Consider the following 25,360-nt stretch of genomic DNA (forward strand, 5'->3'; position numbering starts at 1 on the left):
AACAAAACGTAACACTGGCGAGCACGGCACGACCTTTTAGAGGCACAGAAGATTTTATCAAGTTTTACTGAAGTTGAATTTTTTTTACTCTCCGCCTCGTTACCGGCTCGGCAATAGTTTTTCGTCTTTTCTCAAAGAATTCGAATCCTTCTGAGACAGCGTTAAAGCATCGGATGCGGGAAGAAACATGCATTTCTACAAAGCTTGCCGGAAGACATGAGATTCTCAATGGCCGATGGTGGTAATGAACTCTACGAGCTTAGTTATGACGAACTCATTCAAATAGCAAAAGACACGGTTTCAGGACTATCTTCACAAAAGCATGCCATGCAACAACCCGTTCAGCGAACTCAAGGTTTTGACGAATCTGTAAGAAACTTTCTTGAATCTATAGCTCAATTGGGAAAAATGGCTTATACAAACGACGAACAGCATGAAATGCGCAGCAGTGTGCTGTACAACCTACTTGTTCGAGGACTGAGAGATCGTCAACAAGCCTCACAAATCTTACGCGATAACTTTAAAAATGCACAACCGGATTTTTACGCCACAGCAAAGAACATTATTGAAAACGCAGAACGGACGCATCACGAACCACGTTTAATGACGTCAGAAGTAGCAGCGGTTACAGGAGATCACCAGGACGTATCCCAATTAAAAAGAACTGTCGAAAAACTTCAGGACGAAATTTTCCAGCTGCGAAAAGAAATGAAGACAGCAAGAAAACCTGGGGAAGAGAGAAGAAGACTTCAGTGTTTTAACTGTGGGGAATATGGTCACATTGCTCGACGTTGTCACAGGCAACGTGCAAGAAACTTTCGACGTGCTTCTGACATACACGGAAGTCACAGCAATCCACCATGGGAAATCTACCAGGTTCAAACTATGGATCAGGACTTGCATAGAGAACAAGTTTTCCAACGATGAGTTGTCGGCATTGCACGATGAGTTATGTTTGGACAATTTGGAACTGTCAGAAGTTGAACGCCAAAAGCTGTTTTCCGTAATCTCTTCCTATCGTGATGTATTTTCGCTGCACCCGTACGATATTGGACAAACAGAACTGGTCGAACACTCAATCGAAACTGGAGACTCGCTCCCTATACGCCAGCACCCAAGACGCTTGCCTGAACCCCAAAAGCAAAAGAAGCATCTGGATGGTCAACCGAAAACACTATTAAGGCGCAGCAAAAAGATCCAGTGTTGAAAAGACTGTTTCAGTGGATGAGCCAGGAACGCCGACCATCATTCAAAAAAAAATCGAGAATTCTCTGGAAGAAGTTTATGCTCAGTTGCTGGTGCCCTCAACAATGAAGAATGATGTGTTGAAGTCTGTTCACGACTTAATTCACGGAGGTGGACATATGGGCGATAAAGGGGCTGTAGGTCCATCTGAAGTCCTATCTAAAACAATGCAAAGTACAATTTTTCAATTTGAATTTGCTTCTAAACAAGCCCGGTCACCTTGCTGAGTTTTTGTATCCGCCGAGATGTAGGTCAAAAGGACTTAATGCGGTATTTTGAGAAAATTCTCGTATCTGGAATTCTTGCACCAAATGCTTCAACTTTTTAACAACTTTTTCTCTTACATTTCTCCGAAAAATCAGCCAAAAAGCCTTAACTTTGAACCAACACAAAACGTTAACTTTAGCCTGAACCTACACTGCGCACACGCCATAACAACAGCAAACCTCCACAGATTAAGGTCACATGCGCACTGGACCGGAACCATTGATACTTTTTCTATAGTGACGTCTTGGATGCGACCTTCGTAACAATCGCCTGGTTGCCGTTTTAAAACTACTGAAAATCGTACTACACCCCCTAAAAGGACATTTGCCAGGTTAAAGGAGCGTTTTTGTGAATTTCGGAACTTTCCGGCCAGGGGGGATCGATTTCAAGGTCACCATCGTGAAGAGGAGGAAATCTTCTTTAAGAATCTGCAATAAAAAATTCACACCTCCTCCGGCAACACTCAGCAGAATTGACGTGAAACATTTAATAAATACGGCATTTTTTACGTTTTCGGGGTCTTATCGCATTTCTTGGTACCTGTCGCGTTTTTGTGAATTTCGGAACTTTCCGGCCAGGGGGGATCGATTTCAAGGTCACCATCGTGAAGAGGAGGAAATCTTCTTTAAGAATCTGCAATAAAAAATTCACACCTCCTCCGGCAACACTCAGCAGAATTGACGTGAAACATTTAATAAATACGGCATTTTTTACGTTTTCGGGGTCTTATCGCATTTCTTGGTACCTGTCGCGTTTTTGTGAATTTCGGAACTTTCCGGCCAGGGGGGATCGATTTCAAGGTCACCATCGTGAAGAGGAGGAAATCTTCTTTAAGAATCTGCAATAAAAAATTCACACCTCCTCCGGCAACACTCAGCAGAATTGACGTGAAACATTTAATAAATACGGCATTTTTTACGTTTTCGGGGTCTTATCGCATTTCTTGGTACCTGTCGCGTTTTTGTGAATTTCGGAACTTTCCGGCCAGGGGGGATCGATTTCAAGGTCACCATCGTGAAGAGGAGGAAATCTTCTTTAAGAATCTGCAATAAAAAATTCACACCTCCTCCGGCAACACTCAGCAGAATTGACGTGAAACATTTAATAAATACGGCATTTTTTACGTTTTCGGGGTCTTATCGCATTTCTTGGTACCTGTCGCGTTTTTGTGAATTTCGGAACTTTCCGGCCAGGGGGGATCGATTTCAAGGTCACCATCGTGAAGAGGAGGAAATCTTCTTTAAGAATCTGCAACCAGGCCTTTTTCTTTTTGTTCATTATTACGTCATGTATTCAAATTGTTTTTTAATTGTGACAGAGGAGTACAACATTCACATCTCTTGAAACTCGTTTTGTGTGTATACTTTGTTGTTTTTTTTCTTCTTGTTGTTTTGTGTTACCATCATTTTTAATTTTAAAATATGTGTCTAAAATTTTTGTTTTTTTAACTTGGATGATTGGAAGCGTTAAACTTTGTCTGCTTTGTTTTAAAATGCTGTTTCATTCTGTTTTTGAAAATTTTGGAGTCGGAAACACTGTTGTTCGTTTGGATAGTATGATTCTGCTAGGATTCTGCCAGAATGACAGTGGTATGGACATGGTACAAGTTAGGTAGCGACCCTTCTACCGCGAGCCAATTGCTCTGTTTAGCAAAATTGTGGCTTACCCGTTTCTTACCGCAACAAGTAGCAGGACATCAGATGGTATGACGGATTGGCGGCCGCTGTTTAGTTGTTTATGTAGGATATAGGACGTAGGTGGTTAAGTTAGGTCAGAGGAATAAATGTTGAGTGGATGTCTAGCGTCTTTTAGTTGCTTGTGGTCAGTCACTCATATTGCGATTAAACAAAAAAGATTTTTTTTGGCTCTGCATGCTGCACTGCAAAAAATAATTCCTTATTCCTAGTTCAAAAGGCTTAGAATTAGTGCAGTGCCTACATGAACAGTTTTAGCTCTGCTGAGTGCCTACATAAACACTGCATGCAGCCTTGCTGTCAGCCTGTCACCGCATCCTTAAGGTTGATAGACTTAAGATGTGTAGTTGCATAATCTGAAAAAGTTTTTTTTCTATTTTTATTTAGGTTACCATTATTTCACTGGAAAAAAATCGGGCTGCCACTACAGTTCAAAACTCTTTTTCACAGTTTCTTGATAACCTAACTTGAATTTTATAGCACTACCACTGAAAATCTGCCGGTCACTGTATTGTGATTTAGCAACTTTGGTAAACAAGACTCTGGTGAAGTGGTCACTTCGTACGTTTTTTCTGAACTTGAATGGAAAACTTTCATTGAGACTACAGAAACCTCTACATCAGGCATGCACAACTCAAAACAGTACACGGGCCGTTTTAGGGAAAAAATATTTTTTGCGGGCCGCGTGTTAACGTTGTTGTAAATAACGTGTAGCCTACTTTATATAATGTGACCGATTAACCGTTGAATAAGAGATATCGTTGAGAAGATGGTTACTGTCAAGAGACGGTTGCCTCTCGCACTACAGTATCTAGTTGTTTTTAACGCTTAGCGGCGGTAAAGCATCGGATTCGTTGATTATGTAACTGTAGCCTAACCGTGGAGAAAATGCCTGAATGAGCGAAATCACGGAATATCTCGTGGGCCGCATGAAAAGGTTTCACGGGCCGCATGCGGCCCGCGGGCCGTATGTTGTGCATGCCTGCTCTACATCAATGGCATGGAAAAGATTTTGGTATGACACCGACGACTTTCGATAACCTGTCTGTAACGTTAATCCCCTCCAAATTCTCACTTCTCATGATTGAATTACTAAGTTGCGGTTTGAAATAAATGCTCATTTTTGTGCGATTTGAAATAAATGCATCTCAATGCTCAAACGTTAAACATCCAAGATACAGTCCTTACTGGTAAGTATTTCACCACCGAATTTCTTTTTTCCTTCATCTGAAACAAAAGTTATTAATCTATCAGTGGAGATCTGCCATTCATGCTATTGTCGTTTTGCAACCTCGGTAAATGGAACCCAATAAAATAATCACTTCTACTGAATTTTTGTTTTCACTAACGCTTTTGTCTCATCAGACAAAGTCCACCTAAAGCTGTATGCTTAGCAGCTCTGGTCATGCATAAGGCCTCCAGTGCAGGTCCATTGATTACCATAACATAAAAGTTGGTGGTATTCTCGCCTAACCACTTATTTTTCAGCCTGATAATGAAAAATATACTTTGATACCAGGAGCACATACTAAACTAGGAGGATGATAGATTTGCCATCTTGTAGATGATGCTGCTGATGAGTTGCCAATTTGAACTATGGATATTTCTTTAACGTAAATGCCTCCGAATTGAAGTCATTTGAAGTATGGATATCTTCAAGATATGCTTGCAAGAAGTTGCTCTGGAGGGATTAGACGGTGTAACTTTGCCTACACTTTGGTTAAGATTGGTACAAAGAGAAGAAAAAGTTCCTATCAATCTTACAGAGTCACTTAAGAACGTATTATGGAATTTTCTTTCTCATAATGCGTCAATTGATTGTTTTCAACTTGAACATGGGAGGCCAGAACCTTCTATTTTCGATCGGTGTGAACTAAATGTTTATTTTGTATTATTTTAGTGTGTTGGTTCTTTTTAGTTTTATTAATATCGGTATTCCGGTAATGTATTCTCATGAATGAATCGCACCTCATAGTTACCGATACATGATAAATATTTGCTACTTGTACTTAAACGAATTTCTACATAGACTTCCAGTAGCCTACTAATAAATCCAAACTTGATTTAAATGCAAGTTTGTGAAATAGATTAATACTGGTGTACTGTAGACATATTTCTGGAACCAGAAAGGTTATTTTGAGTTTTTCATAGTTAGTAAACTTTAGCAAAGAGATTGGCATAACATAATTGTCTGTAATTAGGTTTCTGGGATTTGATACTTCTGCTGGAAAACATGTTGCTACAGCGCCAGATGAATTAGACACTCTAGATGATATTTACCCTATTAAACCAATATCTCAGCCCAACATTAAAGTAAGTAAACCCCCTGGTTTTCGGCTGTTATATTTGATTATTTATCTACTTTTCTGGTATAAATATACAAATGTTAGTAGAATACAATATATTTATAAACATGGAATTTTGTCTTTTTGTTGACTTTTGGTTTTAATGCTTTTGGGTTAAATTATGATAGTTTAATTGGTTAAATTAGAAATTTAGCTGGAGTTGCAAAAACCTTTATCAAAAATTGGCAGGTTGATGAGGAGACAAATGAGCGGTTAAATTGACTTTTTGATTTTTAATTAAAACATTTATGACATTGGTATACATATACCTAAATGGGTTAACAACCTATATCATGGCAGGACACATTAAAATTTATTACAGTGATCACAGAACAACTAGAAATCAAATTTGTACAGAGGATAACATCACTTTTAATGTGTTTAATACAAAATTATACAGTAAATTCTTTTCTAGGGATCCTGCTGGGAATTTGAAAGCAGGAAAGATGTAACAAAAGAACTAAAAATGATTCAAATAGATTTGCAAGAAGCATTGCTCAGGTACTTATCAGTAGAGTACCACGCTGATGTTTGATTTTGACAAACCTTAGGAAATAAATGAAATGTCAAATGTTGTTCCAGTTTCTAACTGTATTTTTTATTTTAACCTTCACATTTTACTCCAACAATTGCCATAATAGCATTTCTTTTTTGCAATACTTTTTCTAATTTTGAACTAAGATATGGTGCGCAGAAACTTGTCCTGGTTGGTTCACAGAAACTCAGAGAAAATGTTTTACGTGCTCCTGGAATTACTCCTCAGGTATCATTTCTTTCAAAAGTTATCTGATTTTGACTCTTCATTTTAATATTATCATCTTTGACTATAATTATATTTGCCTTTGATGTATTCTATGTAAAAAAAGTTTTTGATTTTGTACAAAGACATAATAAACATATTGACTTGGTCTATTTTGATGTTCAAAAATGTGATTTAAATCTGGTAGACAGTGGAAGAACTTGGTTCTGTCGACTACTGTATACTTGAACGTATTGGTAGATCAAGATGGCAGGGAGAAATACAAACAGTTCTGAATAATGTCATCTTCAAGTAAGAAATACGAAATTTACCGAAGTTTACATGTTATGTAAATTTCATTGCAGAATTTATTTTGTATTCCAGACAACTCAAAGCATCTCATATACATTACTTGATGAAATCGTTGCATGTTAAAGGTCTTGTTGTAAAACAGGGTTATTCCTACATTAGGTTTGTTGATGTTCAGTGTTTCACTTATTTTTCGTTTTCATAAAATATTGTGGTTTAATGTCAATTTTTTGTTGCAACTGTAGACCAGACTGTCAAAGTTTTGCCTTTCTTCTACAGACCAGATAAAGCTGGCAAAATTCACCAGCAAGTACTTTTTCATTTGCCTCATTACAAGAAAGATGCCCGATATATGACAGATGCAAAAATTGAAGTTATGTGTGAGTTACTCAGTCAGAGTAAAAACGAAACCATGAAAATAGGAGATCTTAAGGAAATAGTAGTAAGCACTGGGCAATCAGGATGATTATTGTGTTGGATTCGTACACAATTAAATATGCCATTCAAATTTTTTAATTTATTTGACACTTTTCAAATGAAAAAAATTTATCATTTGTAATTTTAGAATATTTTTCATTTAGGGTATTGACCGTTTTGCTTTAAAAAAGCTCATTCGCAAGATGGAGTCCTTTGGTTATGTCAAGGTTACACGGGTCGACAATTCCAAAATTATGGAAAACAGACTGATGAAGTTGTTGAAGGTATATACAAACTTTTATGAATGCTAGATAGGGTATGTTTTATTATTCCTTGAAAACTTTTTTGCATTATTACATTCCAGTGATTCGATGCGTGCTTGCACCGTAAATTTATGTGGTACACATAAATGATTCCTCAATTTATTTGTGCTTTGCGGCAGAGTCTATTGTTTGTCTGCACTTGTTTTGTAGCTGTAAACATTGACTACTGTAAGATTTCAGTCCAGTCAACTGTTAGTATATTTTTGACCCAATCAGTAAAAACATGAACAGTGTGCCAAGGTGTTGAGTTTTTGCTAAGTTATCCATTTAAGAAAAATATTTGTGTTTTTCACTATCGATTAACTATCACTATCGATTAATTTTCACCTGAACATTGGTATGTAACATTTTCTTGAAGGCTCCGACTCCAAAACAGGAGGTGATTGAAGATCAGGACGAAGATGAAAATAACAACGATTGTGTGACATCTGAAATGGAAGCTGAGTGTGGTGTTGTTGCTGAGCTTCCATTGTCACTGCAAGGTTACAGATACAGTAAGTTATTATGCACAAGCTTTGAGATTTCCATATAACTTATGAAAAAGAAGTGCTTGAAAAGATGTTTGAAAACTGTTGGTTCAAGTAAGATACCGGTAATTAGAAAGTGCTTATTAAAGTCAAAGTATATTAGCATTGTATCTCAAAATAATCTACATTTCTTTGATTAATCATTCATCCTATAATGATAAATAATCTGTATTACCGAATTCTCTTGTAAGCTGCCGGCCTGCTGCTTATATTTAATAAGTTTTTGTACGGATTGTTTGTTTTAATTGTTAACTTTGTAGCCTAAGTCTAAGTAGTAAGACCTATAGTGCAAATCTATCTTCTAAATGAAATTTATCCATGGTTTTTGTAACTACCTGCACATCCATAGCCACCAAATGCATGGCTTAGTTGCAACGAAACACAGTCATAGTTACTTTTATAATTAAATGCTACAATTTTGTCGTGTGGTTTATATTAGCTTATTTTCATTTTATCGCGTACAACTTTTATTCAATGATGTAAGACTTAAAGCAAGAGTGTCTTTTTTGATACAACAACAGTATGAAATTTCCTTAAGTTATCGCTGTTGGTGAGAATGGCTGTTCTCAGACTGACATGTTAAGCTTGCTGAAGGGATACGGCTCATTGGAAGCACGACACATATGCCGTAAAATGGAAAAAGCAAAACTTGTGAAAGTAAGATTGAACAATATGCTGGTAATTTAAACAATATTTAAAATATATTAACAACTCTGTAGCATGGTAATAAGTGACAGATAATTTAATTAATTCATAGCAGGAGTACAATGATCAGTTTATTTGTGTACATCGCCGCAGCAGATGTTTTATGACAGAAGGTCTGCTGTTATGGTGTCTGCAACTCATAAGCTATAAACATATTGGTTATTTGATTTCTGTTGTATTAGAACAGAATAATTTTAACCTCAAATTTTTTCAACTAGAATTCTATATTTTATAATTAGAAATCAAGAAAATGAAGAATTTTCAATTAACTGATAATGCATTTCAAACTGAATCCTAAAAGTGTTATTTGATGACTCCTTTATTTTTTAGATAATTATGGTGGACATAGGAAAGCAAAGGACACAGAAGTACATTGCTAAAGACTATGCCACGAGCAGTTCTTATACGAAACAGCTATTGGCTGAAAAGAAAAAAAGAAAAGAAATTCTCAAGACATCAGGTATTATGAGGATCTAGAATTGTAGTTCAGCAGCAATTGCATTCCATGCTAATACTACATTTTTACAGAAAACATAAAATTGCTTTGTAAATAGCATTCATGAAAAATCAAACCCCGAAACTTTGAAAAAATTTAAAAGTAGTCCAAAGTTGTAACGAGCAGAAGGATGTCGGTATCTTCATAGCTATATTTTTGAGCAGCTAGGAGCCACGCCAATGACACTTGCAATGAAGGTTTTGATGTGCAAGAAGCAACCAGTATCACTACACCAGCAGAAAGTTCTACTTCCAGTGATACAATCAGATTTACCAACTTGGAAGAAGACGCTTCAAGGTGCTTGGTATTAGGTGATATTCAGTAGAAATCAGACAGCGTAATTATTGATGAAAACTCTGTTGTTTGCAGGGTTGATGATGTCATGCCTCCAGTAGCCTCAGACCTGATGACAAATAAAACAGACTCTGTGCAGGTATTGGTATATCTAGACATGGTCTCTTGCTAAATAGTTGATAAACAGGTAATTAAATGCGGTATTGTTAAATTTCCCTTGTACTGGTTCTTCTTTGTAGGTATCAAATTCTACTTGTTCATCTGAAAATCCTGCTGAGCATGCTACAGAGGATGCGCCAGTAAGTAAAATAGCATATAGCAGCAACACGTTGCTATTTCAAATAATTTTGCCTAACAACTACCTTTCAACTACCTTTCACAGTGTTATGATTTTTTTGCAGAATGTTGCATGGCATAGAAACAAGTGGGACGGACATGAAACTACAAGGAAAATGCGTCGTTCTAATTTGATTTTGAGTTTTATCAACGAGCATAAAATAGTAGAAGGATTTGTCGGTATGCTGAAGTTGCTGCAAAATTCTGAGTCAGATGAAGGTAGGAAAGTGGGTCATGATTCATGAAAGTGGGTTATACTTTGCATTACGTGAAAAATTGCTCTTCAAAAAACTTGTTGTGGTTAAGGAATTATTGCCAAAACTATGGTGCAAATTAAGGGATCTTTGTGACCAGTTTATTGAGATTGTGATTTTATAGAACCAAATCACAGCTTATTGCAAACAAGTACTTGCTTACACAGTGTGGTAAATAGCCAAGCACAGTGATGTAATTGACACAGATTTTGTATCTTATACTAAATTATGTATGAATAAGCAGTAGATGGCGATGTAATTTAGAGCACTGGAATATGTGGAGTGATCCATATTAGTTTACACGTAGAGTATAGATCAGGGTGGTCCCGAACATCTTCAGTACACCGTATCTTGCAATGCAAAATCAGCCGTTGTTAAATTACAACTACGATTTATTTAAACACATCACATTAACCCACAGCCGGAGATAAGTTGCACATTATTGAAGTGCAAGTCAACATGTGATTATTATGGAGTAACAATGATTTTTTACAGCTAACGTCACAGTATTGTGTGACGACACACACATGCGGTGATTTTTACTCTTTGTTGCAAACAAGTAGAAAGTATCAAAAAGTGCATTATTAGCCGTGCGGCAAAACATTAGGTCAATAAGATCTGTAAATTTAGTCCTTTGCTTTCATCAGACTAGAGTTTCCCCTGTTTTAAGACCCACAATGTTTTTATTAAACTTAGTGTGGCCCTTCATGCTGGCGGGACCACCCTGGTACAGATAAAAGCAATAGTCATCTTTCAAATGCAGCAGTACTGGATTCAAAGCTTATTTGAGTTGGCGTAATTTGTTAAGCCATTTGTAATGATTCATTCAATGGACTGTCCTGTAGCCTGTAGGCATCGCTAATTTTTATAAGTTCTGCTAACAGCCCAGTTGTAGTCGAGCCCACAGTATTTGTATGGTAATGTACAGTACGAATTATACCATTACCAGTAGCCTTCTTGATAACAGACACTCCATATAAAGATAACTGATATATATCTCAAATAGTTTCTATGTTGGTCAATGCATGACCCTTGATTTGTTACAATACAAAACAGTCTATACTTGAATCAATACTTCACATGATTCTACATTGTTACGTAACGTGACTTTCTTTTCTGATGTCACAATATCTGCTGAGCATGCCACAATAATTGTCAAGGTTGCATTATTTTTGGGCCATAATTTCTTTACCATTGCAAAATTTTTCACCAGTTCATTCTGTAAATAGTGCTTTTTTTAGAAAATCAGTTCGCTTTTGCACCAGCTCCCCTGCTGAGCTGAGTGTAATGATAATGCACTTTGGTTGTATTTTTTTAAAGTTATGCTAGTTGTGTTTGTGATTTAAACCACCAAAACAGTGCTTGTATAAATGCATGAACTGATTCACCCCTATATGCAGGTATAAAATCGAAAGTTTGCAAGAAAACAGTGAAGCGAATCATCTCCAAGCTTGCTAACGATGGTTTATTAAAGAGTGTCAACTTGCCTATTACTGCCGAAGAACGCACTATTAATGTACAATATAAACTGGCCATAAGTAGTTTTTAATATGTGTATTATGGGATTTATATTTTTGTCATGCTGATGCTCTCATTTAGGTTGATTTTATCATGTCTTTGGACTGCGGTCCAGCAAGATTAAAAACCGCAATCGAAACCGTGCAGTTTCGAATGTTTTCCGAAGAAAGCAGGAAAATCGGTGAACGCATAGATCTGACCAAGGCAAGTTCATAAATTGCAATTACAAACGACTGGCTTTTACAACCTAGGAAATATTCTGAAGTCTATATTTCTAGGATTCTCCTCTTTCCATACACACTGCCCTGGAAATTCCTGATATCATAAAACAAGAAGATTTAAAGCCCATCAAGCAAATACAGTACGGTTTTCAACCAAAGTTTGTTCGTCTTCAGGTGGGTCATGTTTCATGTCAGCTCCAATTGTTTTAAAAGGTCTATTTTCAACATTCTTTTTAATGCTGCAGATGATTCATGATTACTTGTGGTACTTGGCTTACGAGCATCCTCACGGCAAAATGGAAGGTTTAGATTATGAACTAGTTGACTATGATAAAGTAAAGGAATATTCTAAGGACCAAACCTGGAAAAGGTAGGTTTGTGTTTTCAACTTTCCTAAAAAGTGATGTTTTATGGATTCAACTCTACTCTATGAATACAACTAAAGGCTTCAGATTACTCATTATGGAGCGTTTTCTCCTGGCAAAATGCAAATCTAAAAAATAAAATCTTTTCGTGAGAGTACCCAGAAAGTGTATTTTCACTTTGTTGTTAATATACGACGTGATAACTTACAGAAATAGATTGTTGAAACAAGAATTCTGAATTTGCTGGAAAATGCTTCAAAAAAGCAAGAATTTCAAACTCGGAATAATGGTGAAATTAGTCATTGTTTAGGACCCTAAAAAATCGAGGCCGATTAGCTCAGTTGGTTAGAGCGTCGTGCTAATAACGTGAATGTCGAGGGTTTGAGTCCCCTATTGGCCAAATCTTGCCTCGATAGCTCAGTTGGGAAAGCGTCAGCCTGAAAATCTAAAGGTCCCTGGTTTAATCCATGTAAACAACTATTGCTAACTCAAGTCTTCATTTTATTTGGTTCTTGTTAAAACAATTTTTCGGTTATATGAAAGTTTTCTTCAGCTTCAGGTTGTGATCAGTGCTTATTACCTCGACATTCTTAAAAGAATGCCCCATCGTATTGTATTTGTAAACTGCTTATCCGCCATACATTTGAATTAGTTTTGATGTTAAGTTAATGCCATGGTGTTAACAGAATGCCAAGGCAGTGCCCAATACCATTTTCACACATATTCCTACTTTTCAATTTTACCCTTTTTACAAATTTTAAATTGAGAGGCAAGTCAAGTTGGCCTTAAATCAAAGAGTAGTTGGCAGTAAATAAAAGGATGAAAGGGTTTTCAATGATATGTGACGGTTAAGGAATTATTATCAAAATTAAATCCCGTGCTTGGTCTCCTATTATGATGAGAAGGGCGGTCAATATGATGTCACGATGTAAAAACAGTATGATAGCTGACTAGAGTTTGTATTAGGTGAAGTAGTCTAGGTAACGCATTTTAGATGGAAACACCTCTATAGGTAGTTGAAAAGTAGCAGGTAATTTTTACTTTCAGTGATAGGTGACAATACATAAACTGGGAAAATATTCTTGTTTTTACCACACTTACCGGACTAGGTAGAACCAACAACCAAGACTGGACTGTTGTGTAGGTAATCATTTACATTAACTAGCACAAATACACTAATGGTAAGCTAGTTTAGGCTTATTTAACGCAAAATGTTCCCGTTACACACTTACTTACGGTATAATTACATTCATTACTCTTTACTTGTCTGTCACAGGAAAAACTCTATTCATACTTGATCCAAATACTTAAGTCATCCCTATTGTTTCTGTTATTGTGATGTAATAAGGGCCACCAAACTCGTCATAATTAAGCTTTGAGTTTGCATTTTATGCTACTTGTTTATGGCAATAACTGCTTAACCACTACATACAGGGAGCGGCAGAAAAACCTACCACATTTCAAACTAGGAAAAAGAGAAAAAAATTATAAGCAATCAAAACATTTATTGTCTCATCTCAAAGTGAAAAGGTTACCATTTGATGTATTTATGTTTTAAAGATTACATCCTGTAGGTGGCACCCTCGAGATGTAGCTGGCGCCCCCCGAGGCCTTCCAGGTGGCTTTCGCTTTAGTGCTGAACCCGTAGCTCTGAAATTTTTGACCCAGAGCATTACAGATTTTCGATTGGGTCCAAGATCGTTACGGTTTAGTTTGAAATGAGTCTTAAATTTTCTTAGCATTCGAGTCACAGATTCCCCATTTCTAATGAAATCTTCCACTATAAATGCCATTTTACATACAGATCTTTAACAAAATTTTAAAAATTTGCACAAAACATTATTTACTTATAAAAACTAAAACCTGAAACACAAATGGTAAGTCCTTTGCTGCAAAATTTCAATTCAACCTCCTGTCAAACTGCTACAGCTTTGGTACAGTAACAATTTGAAATGTGGTAGGTTTTTCTGCCGCACCCTGTATTACTACAAATCCTTTCATCAGTATATTTACTGACAACGACTCTTTGATTTAAGGCCAACTTGTTTTTGGAATTGCCCATCACTTTAAGTATAATGAGTCCCTTTAGCAATGAGTTTACAAGCCTTCATTATATATCAGAAATGCTAAATTAAACTATGCTAAAATCTTAGTTTTTTGTTAGGTTTTTACCGCCAGCTCCCAAACATCCAGAATACGGTGAAGGGTGGCTACAGGTTGGAGACATTGCAGTTATACTGCCACTTACTATATTATGCCAATACCACCGCTTTTCTTATAAGGTGAGTGGTATATGGTGAATAAATTATTGTGTAGTTCGTAAAATGGGTGTTATTACAGTAGGAAAATGTTTAAATAAGAATTTGTTTTTACAAAGTCGATTACTTCTGTGAAAAAAAACATTATCGGAATGCAATTCTAACACTAGAACCACCACGATTTCAAACTTCCAGGATAACACAGCGTGTCAATTGACGCATAATATAGATCAGCTGCATTTGCTCATTTAATTGGTCTGAGAAACATTTTTGAATTATCAGTATCAATAATTGGCTATTATTGCACATTAGTAATTACTATTAAAAATAATTAGCACCCAAAAATTAGTACTCCAATTTTTTATATTTCTAATGTGTTTTTTTTCTATTGCTTCTCGATACTATGATAGGTAGATGGCTTGCAACAGTACCTGGACGATCCTATTCGTAGGAACATGTTGGTACGGCACATGCCTCTAAAGCTTAAAGTGTTTCTGCTACACAAAAGGTTAGTGGATATGATCTTCCTGCTTGAACAAAAACTGGCAGAAAACTTGTCAATTGATATGCTGATCAAAGCGAAAGGATATGATTACTCAAAAGTTTTTTGTTATTTTTTGAATTGATTTTAAGTGCAGCTTATTAATACTTTGCAGAAAGTACATACTTTCCCTGGTGCAAGTGATAGAAACGTTGGCTTTTATGGGTTTGATAAGTTTAAGCCAACAGAAGAAAAGAACAAACTGTTGTTTACACAAGGAAAATGTAAGTTCTATGAGTTTCTGACAACATCTTAGGTTTTATAATGTTATAACAAATATCTAGAACAATCATATTTATTATTAAATTGATATAGATGCAAATTGGAAGCTTAAGTTTCGTGATTATTACTATTCATTAAGATCATTAGTACACGTTTCTTGCAGGAAATGATATATGTTCATAAGAATGTATCCATTTTGGACACAAGAAAATCGCAGAAAAGGTTTATTTAGTTTGTTGGTTTGCAAGTTTTATCAAGAAGTCAGATTAATAAGTTAGTTAAAACTAAATTAAAATTCCGCTTTAGTTACCACAAAGTAACTGCGGGAATAGAGTACGAAAAATTTCAGTTTCATTTGGAGACTTCCAACGATGTGGATAAATACTGGATGAAACTCAAGGATGTTTGCCTCATGACACCATTAGGTACAAATGTTACTTTGCACTCATTTTCATGACAAAATCATACTTCGTTTCGCGTCAAACATGAAAGTCTCAAAATTCAATGACGACCAGTAATACGAGGTGCGACAAAAAAGTAACAAGACTGTTGTTATAAAAATTTTTTTCATAAATTACGAATTGTCCCCTTCAAAGTAGTCCCCCTCCGAGTTAATGCACTTTTGCGTTCGATCCTGCCATCCCCGGAAACACTCCTCTTCTTTGAGGCTCTTCAGCTCCCTTGTCACCGAGACTTTGATTTCTTCTGAAGATGAAAAATGAGTTCCTTTTAAAAAAAATCTTCAGTCTGGGAAAAAGCCAAAAGTCGCACGGCGCCAGATCTGGTGAATATGGGTGGTGGTTGAGAGCTGTTGTTTGTTTTCTGACCAAGAGCTGCCTCACACTCCACATTACCCGCCTGCTGCATCGAACTCGGTCATAAAGGTGAATGAGAACCTGCTGGTAGAAATGCTGATTCATTGTTTCACCCTGAAGCACAAATTCATGATGAACCAAACACTTCTGGTCAAAAAACGCGATCAACATGACCTTGATCTTCGATTTTGACATGCGCGCCTTCTTAGGTCTGGGTGATTCTGATGTCTTCCACTGCATGCTCTGTCTCTTCATTTCAGGATCGTGTTGGAAAATCCACGTTTTATCTCCTGTGATGATTTGACCAAGAATACCCGGATCGTCCCTTACCTTCTCCAGCATTTCTTTACAAAAATTGATTCGGCGCTGTTTCTGATTCTGGTCTTCCGATAAAATCTTGGGTACCAGTTTGGCACTCACCTTTCGCATCCCCAGATCATGCAGGAAGATGGAACGCACTGATTCTCTGTTTACGCTGAGCTCATCCGCTATCAATCGCACTGTTAATCTGCGATCACACCGCACCAACTGCTTCACTCTGATGATGTTGTTATCTGTCTTCGTTGTGGAAGTCCGTGCTGAACCGGGGTCATCCTCCACTCATCATCATCACATTTATGCCATTCAAAGACCCGTGTCCTTGACATCACATCGTTGTCATAAACCTCTTTAAGAAGTTTGTAACACTCGGTTAGACTCCTCCTCAATTTCACCAAAAACTTCAGATTGATTCGTTGCTCCATTCACACAGCAACAAAATTCTGACCAGGGTTACCAACACAACCTTACAAAAAAGCCTGTAAGAAAAGAACAGAATGACTAAGCTTAAACATTTTTCAACACAAAACAGCTAAGAAGTTGTGTTGCATGGTGAAAAAGTGGCTTGCCGATTGGCATTCATCCAAGAGCGTGGCAGATACAGTCCCGTAACTTTTTTGTCGCACCTCGTATATATGGTGTTAAGATATAAAGTTGTTCGTGTTTTTTTTACGCTTTAAATTATAATTCTCAATCCGAGCAGTTTGTTGTACTTTTCTGTTTGTCGACACGATGATTATTATCTGAAACTATAGTCAGCAATGCAAAAATAAAATATGCTTAGCTGCAAATGTCGTAGCCACTGCTACCTCATGGTGTGTGACTAGGAAGATCTTTATTATGTTCTAGGAGTAAAGATAGGTGGAGCCCAAGACGAAGAACCATCTAAGAAAAACTATGCAAAAATGCAGAAATTTTTGTCCAAACACATTGGAAGGTATTGAAACTGGAAATGAAATTTTGGTTCGTTGTAAATGTACAACACGTTCTCCTCAGTGTGTGTTGTGTTTTATGTTTCAAGGGAGCGCATAGAAGCATCTGATGATGGGGTGATTCCTGGTGATCAACTTGGTGCAGGAGGCCTCGACTCATCTCTCTTTTCCCATTTGTATCGGAATTGGTTTCGTTCAGTTAAAATTGATAAAAAGGTCCGTGTCGTCTCTAAATAACCTTTTAGTTGCACCATATGTCCATGTATGCTATTTGATGTTGGTTTCCTCATTGTTTGTTTGTTTATTTTAGCAAGACGGTGCTTCAGCTAAATCAAAGACGGCAAGTTCTTCGGGGGAAATAAATAAAAACCCGGTAAGCTAAACCAGTAATGAACTTTTAATGTACAACATCTTGTTTATAAATGGGTGACAAGGGACACACAATTTTCTAAGTGATACTAAATGTTTAGGTCCTTCGTCGCTTACCAAAACTTATCCCAACAGTAGATCTAACTGGCAAGGTGGGAAAGAAAGTAAAGAAAAAAAGCAGCAGGGAGAAAGATAAAGATATTTTGAAATGTGAGATTAAGTTTAAGATGATTATTTCATTTTTGTTTACTTCGTATGTTTAATTGTTTATCGATATGGTTATATTCCAAAAGTCACTTTTTCAAGACTTTACTTTCGTCATGTTTGATGTCACATTTTGTCAAAACTGCATGTCTTTGTTAGATTTTAAGTAATCCCTGTTGTTATTCTTATGTTCTGATCAATAGCGCCTGAAAATAGAAGTAATGATGAAAGCAAGGGAAGGAAGCGGATCCACTCGACCAAATCTAATTGTACGGAAATGAGAGAAGTTGTAGTTGCATAATGCGGTTGTTTTATTTATGAAGTGACTTATTGACGTCGTTAGGCTTTCTCCGGTTGTCTGAATCACTTAGTTATTTTCTAACCACTCTTTTAGTCGATCCAAATATTTTGCAATCTGTTAATCAAAGTTATTGTCTGAATCGTATTGTTTTTATTCGTAATACCGCATTTAATTTGCATAAATTTTTTATAAGGCGTTAACTCAAAATCGCGAAAGCTGTCATCACAAAGTAAAGTAAAAGAGAATGAAGACTTGATAGACCTGCAAGACACTCAAGTTGAAAAGAAATCTAGCCACATTGGTATGTACCATTTTCCACTGTAATTCTTTTTTTAAAGTGTTTAACTGCTTGCTTATGTCGTGACTTTTTCTTGTTTGTCTTTCCAGATTCGTCGACAGATGAATATGAGATTGTGACCGAAAATAATATTGGAAGAAACAAAAATGTTCAGGTGCAGCACTCGGTTTAATTTACATTGATATAAGACAAGTTTAACGATAATGTTATTGGCAGGGTGGACGTGGTAAAAAACGAAAAACATCTCCAAAACCTAAACCACAGGCTCCTAAAGCCAAGAAGAAGAAAATTCCCAAGGAGAGACCAAAATCGAAACGAGTAATTTTAACCAATGTCATAGTTTTTTGTTTGGCGTCACATTTTTTCTCACACAATTATTTTACACAAAAACCAAATTTCGATAAACATTATTCAATAAACTAATCTATGACATGACCAATGTTTCATAGGTCATGGATAGTTTAGATTTGAAAGCACTTAAAAATATGACCACTTTGCGATCGTCTTTCTCATCTGCCGAGGACACATTGTTGCTTCATTGCAAAATAGCTTCAACAATAATCATGAAGAAGGTAGGATTAAATCTTACTCGTGTGAACCTTTCACCGCCCATCAAGTTCTCAAACATTCAGTTTTGAGTTGGAAGTTTTTTAAACATATTTGAGTGAAACACTTTTCAACATAAAGTTTTTATTTCAGAGTGGTTGTGTTGTGTCCAGCAATTTTAAAGCAAAAATGTATCACACCTTTGTAAATTATTGTCGGCAGGTCAAACTAAAAGGACGAAAACCGACAAATTGCGCAGTGCCAGGGACAGTTTTACGCGATTTTCTTCACAAGAACTGCAAGGGGTCTTTTGATAAAACTTCTCACGCATGCACTCGCCGAATTCGGTTCATACGAAGATATCGAGACATTGGCCTTTGTCATGAGTAAGTCAGATGGTCACTGGCTTGTCTGTATTTGCCAACATTTAATTAATGTGCTTGTGTATCGTCATTAACATTTAATTAATGTCTGTGCTTGTGTATCGTCCAGTATCACCGTGGCAGAACTCGTAGAAGACAAAGCCTTCAACAAAAGAATGTTTGAAGAAGATGTAACAGAAGATGTACTTAATAACCCGGAGGTAAAAAAATAAAACTATGCTGTTTATTGTGACATTTATTTTTCCCCATTCCAAACTTTTATTATCTTTTATTACTAAACTTAACTAACTTATCGATAACTTTTTATTATAACTATTATTATCGGTAACTTTTTATCATCGATGTTGTTTGCAGAAAATAGAAAGACTTTTCCTACGCGTTGTTGCTGAGGTTCAGAAAAGATTTTACTCTTCACAGGAATCTGAACTCATCTTACCCGACACATTAAAAGAACTTCACCAACGGTTAGTTCATTGAATCTGATCCCGAAAGAAGATATTTGTGTAACTGGAATTCCTTCATGTTTGCTTGTAACCAGGTTTGATGTCAAAGTAATGGTTACAATGCCAAAAGTTCCTGAACCAAAGTTTCTCCAAGAGATTGAAAATGCAGACGACATCACATTCTGTGTGTTGGAGAACCTCATGTATGCTGCGCTTTCGTTGAATGAAGATGAATTCAGTCAATATCAGGTCGTTAGTTACTGTGTACCACAAAGCACTATCCCGTCAACTGTCGTAGTGTTGATTGCCAGTCTAGGCTACAACTCAATTGTGAAGCATATTTTTCAAATATTTTGAACGTTTAACAACTGATGGCTTGACCCAACCTCTGGCAAGATGTCAGTGTCTATAATGTACAATAGGTCTAGAATTACTGCATAGAATAGATGACGTTTGAGCATACGATAGGTCGATTAGCAGTCCGTTAGTCTACTCTATAGGTTTGCAAAAAAAAGTTTCCCACCCTAGTGTTTGGTGATTCACTGGTCTATAACATTCCACAATTCACAGGCGTACAAGATATTTGAAACATATCAAGAACAAATGATCGCGAAAGTTTGGGACAAAGTGAAAGTTTCTGGAAATATTTGCAAAAAGGCAGACCAGCATTTAGCTCGCCAGCGCCATCTACCTTTCGCTGTGCCTACATTTCACTTGTCAGTGTCTTATTATGCGTAAGTATCCAGCTTAAACTGTTTTTTATCCTTAGTCTCTGTCTGTATTTTTAGATGTAAGTTTGTAGCGATCTAATTAAAACAACTGCGCATAATAAGCAAAGAAAAACAGGAAGCGGTTGTTGAGAAAACCCTCGTCAATAGGGTTTGCCCAAACAAATCGAGTTTATCTGAATATCTTAATATTAACTTTACCCGCTATGTCGAAATCTGTTTTGTCCGCCAGCACAATGTGCTGTATATCTTGGAATTACTGTGATTTCTAGACTTTTCCGCATGGAAATCTTTCGTCATAATGACCACGATTAAAATAGTGATGTCCTTTTTTGTTCAAGTGAAACATTTCGATTGGACATATGTGATCTAAGTTATAAGTCTTAAATTTTAACGATTTTAGGAAGAAAATCTGTTTTATCACCACTTATTTTGCAGGCACTTTAAAAGTAAGTGCATGGATAAAGTTTTTATGGAATTATTGGAATGTGTGTCTGCATTTGAAAGAAAACATCTCCTTTCCTGTGACTTTCATGCTACTAGCGGTCCTATTACCATCATAAATAGTAAGTTTTGTTGTGTGTTGACCAAGTAACTTTCTGTTCAAGTTATGAAATCGTTCTTTGAAAAATATTTTTAGAAAAATTTATCATAATCAACTAAGCAAATACACATCTAATAGAAGATCGTTTGGGTTTCTAACGTAGTGACTAGTTATGCTATAATACATGCAGCTCTTCTGTTGAACGATCAAGACAACATAAGCATAAGGTTTCCCGATAATGATGTGGATACGACCCCTGACGATAAAGGAAACGCTGCTGCAGTTCGGTATTGCTATGAGATGTAGATGCTCCTGCTTATTATTAGTGACGTATGCGTACTGTTATGTTCGGTATTTGAGTTCTATGTAATTCAAGTGTAATTATTAAGAGTGGCCGACGTAACAATTTCCCAAAATCCATTTTGGGCCCTAACATGGACGACATTTTAGTGTTGGTCAATTTGACCTTCATTTGCTGTTGTTTAGTTTTCCTTGGCAAAAAAATGAAAATGTTCGTATCAGTGCGAGCAAAACTGTGAACGACGGTGAAAAATTGTCTTTTGATGACTTAACATTAAGTGATTGTGAAGACCTGCCTGAAAATTCCAAACTATCCCAGAAGCAACTCTATAAGGTATTCTTAGTTTACGATTATGATAAGGCTATTGTTGGTGTGGTGACATTCCTTTGTTTACGCCTGAATTACGTTTTACCTTTGAATTTAGTGTTTGAGTTTCGAGGTCATAACAGTTGGTTTATGCCGTTGTGGCGATTTATTGGTTGCATTTACAGTGGCCTTAGATAACTTTCTGGTACTCAAAACAGGTTTTTCTCCGTGTTTTCAGCTCTACCGGCAAAGCAGGTTAGCACGATGGCCTGGTGGTAAAGGAATTTCTTCATTTCCCATCGGCATCGTTGATATAAGAATGTCGTCCAATCATTTGCAACAACTTTCTAACGAGCTTTCACACGAAAGCGGGCGCGATAGTTCATTGTGCACGTTGTGGAATATGGCCTCTAATGAAGAGATGGAGAAAGCAGTAACATCCCTGCACAGTCAAAAGCTATCTACTCAAACCGAAGTCATATCCTTGGATGAAGATGAATTACTGGATGAGTTGAAAGATATTGTTTGTCATCAGCCAAATTGTAAAGACGGAATCCAACACATTATAAATGTTGCTGAAACGGCTGGTGTAATAGGTAAGCACTTCTAGAGTTAAAACGCCCATTTCCTGTGTGGTATAACTATATAAAACCCCAGTTATGTGTCAATTCCAACCCGACGATGTTAACCCTCTCCCCTCTAACCTTTTAACCATTGAAACCTTAATTTTAACCCTAATCCAAACTCCCAATTCGAATTATTAGCATTGTCGAGATGCCATATATCCCACGTGATTAACGTTTGTTTTTGTTTCAACCAATCGATCCGGTGCTTCGTTTCAGGCAAGCCTCTTCACGAAATTGTAACGTTCTCAGAAGAGTTTTCGTCGCAGTATATGAAACAGTGTTTGGATGTGTTGGTTGACAGAAGACTTATTTACATTCTGGGCATGCACGAGTACGTGTTTCCATTGACAACAGTGCGATTGATGTCATTCATTCGTAATAAATAGAAATTAATCAAAAAAGTTTACTTTACTAAGGTTGTGGCATCGTTGGCGTAATTCTTTAACGAATGTTTTTGTGAACAGACAGCGGGCTGTTTTGAGGCAATACGCACACAAATGGTTTGTCGTCGGCGCACTCTATAAGGGGGATCGTAGAATATTACGAGAACAAATTCGAAATGAGCTCATGGGCACAACCAAAAGGTAAATGCCTCGTTTGGCCTGGAAACTCAGTGGTAGTTGAAGCTAAATTTTTCCGTCTTGTCTAGGCATGATTCTACGCATCTAAAGCCTCGTGTTTATCGCAAAAGACATGACGACAAACAACAGATTGACGTCAGCGATGGGAATCCTATCGTTTCACACGAACTTAGTGAAAACCTTCTGGGAAAGAACGAAACAAACGGAAGTGAAGATGTTAAGAAGATAAAGGAAATTTCGTCTCCGTTAGAGAAAACGAAAAATTTAAGATCAAAGTCGAGCCCTGACGAAACGGTGGCTTGTTTGTAAGTATTTTAACAAAGTAACTAATTTTTAAATTTCCAAATTAATTAATTTTTATAAGTTTACTACGGCACAAATCAAATGAAGGGCAATTACAAACCATGATTATATTGGATTGATTGCAGTTAAATTGGCAGCAGCTCAACATAATCGGACAAAAACTATCGAAATACTTTTAGTAATTTGCACAAACTGAACTGATTTCGAGTCAATAAACCCGAACTTTTAAGGGATGCGCTGCTACTATCGAACAATTACTGCTTATAACATTTTTCTAATTTTAAGAAAAATTCAAGTCTGACATATCTATGCTTTCTTTTCAATAGATTTGATTCTTCGAGTTATGAAAAGGTCACTTTTCTTTGTCGACCTTGGCACAGCATAAGTGGAGATGTAAATTATACCAACGCTAAAATGTTTCTTACTGGAGTCTTCTTACATGTAAGTCCACTGTATGGATTGGGCCCTGTCTTTCAACGCCGGAATTATCGAAATTCTGTAAAAAGAATCCTAACCAAATTTTTTGGCAAATTCAACACCGTCGCCCGCACTCGCAAATCTACCCATAAACTATGGAATTAATTATTAATTATCAACAAGTTCTTATTTTTAACCTGCTAGTTTTTGTGTTGTGGGATTAATCCGGTATATCACTGGGTTTCCGTTTATTGCTATTGTTCTTTGTTTTTGTCAGATTTTGTGGAATCCTGGGATTACGTTAAAGTTACTTGACAATCGCTTCAAGGCACAATTACACAAAGTTGCTTTACTGGAACTGTTGGAAGTCAGTATTACTTTCGCTTAACGGCACTTGTAATAGCCAATATGCTACTATTGCATGAGGAAGATGTAATTACTAATTAACAAATACACTATCTTGCTTATACGTCTCGCCCGTCCCAAGTAAGGCTTACTGTAATGTTTAATTTAGAAACTGCTCTTGTACAAGTGTATCGTATGCCGAAAAATGACACGAAGCACACCAAACGGGTGGAACTTATTTCAACCTCTTTCGTCACCCGACCTTCATCAAGAGTGTCCAGTTGCAAAAGACAGCGACTATTATATAGCAACCTCTAACAGTGTTCTGCGTATGACGCAATTGTGTAAGAGTTTTGATGAATTGGCCCGAAATCGAGAGAAAACCTTTGACGACTCACATCATCACAGTAACGGTGGTAAAGCATAGAAGTGCAAATCGTTATCTTTTCTGATTGCGTAAGCGAAACGTTACATATATTTTGTGGGTGATTTATATGCAGTCTGCTTTTATTTTCAAAATCGTGATTATATTTCGCTTGTTTACCTCAGCACAGCCGTGAATAAACAATCTCAGTTTTATGTTATTGCGCTTCGATGCAAATTTTAGAAGACCCGACCCACCTTGAATATTGCGCTGTTCATGAAAATGTTGGACGTTCTACGTAAAACTGTTAAAAACTCCATTAGGCCAACCGGATGCCAGAAAGCTACCAATCTTTGTATCATATACTGTAGTTGATAATTTGCTGTCGCCTGCGAATTTGTTCTCGGCGCGTTCAGTGCAGAAAAGTTCGTGGCCGTTTACTTGCGATGACGCAATCACATTCAGTGTGCAGGTACATTTAAATTTTTTTATTGGAAACACCATTTTACTTTTGGGTCTTAAAATTCTTCCAAAATGACAATGGTTTCTGCTGAACCCATTTTGGGAAACCACAGTCATCTGATATACATAAAGCGTGCAATTACAGTAGGTTTAACAAGGCGTAAACGGCCGCTATCGAGCTGCAAATCAGCTTTTAGGTAGACCAATTACCTCAAAAGCATACATAGCAAAGCAAAATATGTGAAAAATTACAAATTAAAGTACTTAGCAAAAAGCAAACTATACCAACAAATCAGACCACCACAAGAATTAATATACAGAACGGCTGAAAAATCGTTTATTTTTTGCGATTCACCGTGGGTAGCAAAAAGATTGATGTTAAGCTTGTTATAGCAAAATACAGGCTAACATGAAATTTTCTCACAAACAATCAACGAACATATCAGCTAAGCCCGAAAGCTTAAAATCTGCAAGGTGTTAACTGAAAGTGGGTATATGGCACCTGAACTTGAGCGTTTGACCCACTTCGCTACAATAAGTAAATGTTGAAATGTTTATTGCGGGTGATGATATATGAGTCTCATTAGGTCGTTGTCTGCTTTTCTCACCCTCAGATTTAATTGTTCACCTTGACGGCTTATTGTCTTGTGAAGATGACAACAAAGTTGTCTATATTAACACTGAACTTCTTCAAATTG

At 36.7% G+C, this 25,360-nt stretch overlaps 2 protein-coding genes and 1 non-coding gene across 4 annotated transcripts; 2 read left to right on the plus strand and 1 right to left on the minus strand.

The window, feature by feature from the left end:
- Positions 1–2,203: 2,203 nt before the first annotated feature.
- Positions 2,204–2,866, minus strand: LOC143465238 (uncharacterized). The gene is made up of 3 exons (XM_076963430.1): positions 2,668–2,866; positions 2,463–2,555; positions 2,204–2,350 (listed from the first exon to the last, which is right to left on the minus strand). Exons 1-3 carry the CDS (start codon positions 2,788–2,790, stop codon positions 2,204–2,206), a joined length of 363 nt encoding a protein of 120 aa, XP_076819545.1. The 5' UTR covers positions 2,791–2,866.
- A 1,537-nt stretch (positions 2,867–4,403) lies between these two features.
- LOC143464928 (general transcription factor 3C polypeptide 1-like) lies at positions 4,404–24,415 on the plus strand. 2 transcript variants are annotated; one of them, XM_076962986.1, is made up of 48 exons: positions 4,404–5,072; positions 5,408–5,519; positions 5,967–6,052; positions 6,233–6,314; positions 6,499–6,602; positions 6,675–6,761; positions 6,879–7,041; positions 7,181–7,300; positions 7,698–7,833; positions 8,405–8,523; positions 8,902–9,031; positions 9,232–9,364; positions 9,437–9,500; positions 9,601–9,660; positions 9,763–9,916; positions 11,352–11,467; positions 11,551–11,673; positions 11,748–11,864; positions 11,936–12,060; positions 14,220–14,337; positions 14,724–14,821; positions 14,970–15,078; positions 15,240–15,298; positions 15,383–15,501; positions 17,059–17,146; positions 17,231–17,357; positions 17,452–17,514; positions 17,612–17,720; positions 17,918–17,983; positions 18,209–18,316; positions 18,403–18,467; positions 18,530–18,631; positions 18,763–18,885; positions 19,082–19,245; positions 19,352–19,442; positions 19,597–19,706; positions 19,781–19,934; positions 20,256–20,419; positions 20,852–20,979; positions 21,148–21,244; positions 21,444–21,591; positions 21,803–22,160; positions 22,407–22,521; positions 22,655–22,774; positions 22,840–23,076; positions 23,401–23,515; positions 23,769–23,858; positions 24,006–24,415. In XM_076962986.1, the coding sequence occupies exons 1-48, from the start codon at positions 4,852–4,854 to the stop codon at positions 24,261–24,263; spliced, it is 5,955 nt and encodes a 1,984-aa protein (XP_076819101.1). In that variant the 5' UTR covers positions 4,404–4,851; the 3' UTR covers positions 24,264–24,415. The 2 variants fall into 2 exon arrangements, with proteins under 2 accessions (XP_076819101.1, XP_076819102.1); XM_076962987.1 differs by lacking the exons at positions 4,404–5,072; positions 5,408–5,519; positions 5,967–6,052; positions 6,233–6,314; positions 6,499–6,602 and having other exon boundaries at positions 6,879–6,979.
- On the plus strand, positions 12,382–12,455 carry Trnai-aau (transfer RNA isoleucine (anticodon AAU)). Its single transcript has one exon. It is a non-coding gene; the product is annotated as a tRNA-Ile (tRNA).
- Positions 24,416–25,360: the final 945 nt, after the last annotated feature.

This window comes from Clavelina lepadiformis, chromosome 7 (genome assembly GCF_947623445.1).
Source record: "Clavelina lepadiformis chromosome 7, kaClaLepa1.1, whole genome shotgun sequence".
NCBI lineage: Eukaryota > Metazoa > Chordata > Ascidiacea > Aplousobranchia > Clavelinidae > Clavelina > Clavelina lepadiformis.

What these genes read in the sequence shown, in the direction of transcription:
- LOC143465238 (XM_076963430.1), bottom strand. Translation starts at nt 2,790, where the DNA reads ATGAACAAAAAGAAAAAGGCCTGGTTGCAGATTCTTAAAGAAGATTTC. An exon ending in AATTCACAAAAACGCGACAG is followed by an intron (nt 2,556 to 2,667) that starts GTACCAAGAAAT and finishes TTTTTATTGCAG; the next exon opens with ATTCTTAAAGAAGATTTCCT. An exon ending in AATTCACAAAAACGCGACAG is followed by an intron (nt 2,351 to 2,462) that starts GTACCAAGAAAT and finishes TTTTTATTGCAG; the next exon opens with ATTCTTAAAGAAGATTTCCT.
- LOC143464928 (XM_076962986.1), top strand. Translation starts at nt 4,852, where the DNA reads ATGGATATCTTCAAGATATGCTTGCAAGAAGTTGCTCTGGAGGGATTA. An exon ending in GTTGTTTACACAAGGAAAAT is followed by an intron (nt 15,079 to 15,239) that starts GTAAGTTCTATG and finishes CGTTTCTTGCAG; the next exon opens with GAAATGATATATGTTCATAA. An exon ending in GGAAACGCTGCTGCAGTTCG is followed by an intron (nt 21,245 to 21,443) that starts GTATTGCTATGA and finishes GCTGTTGTTTAG; the next exon opens with TTTTCCTTGGCAAAAAAATG.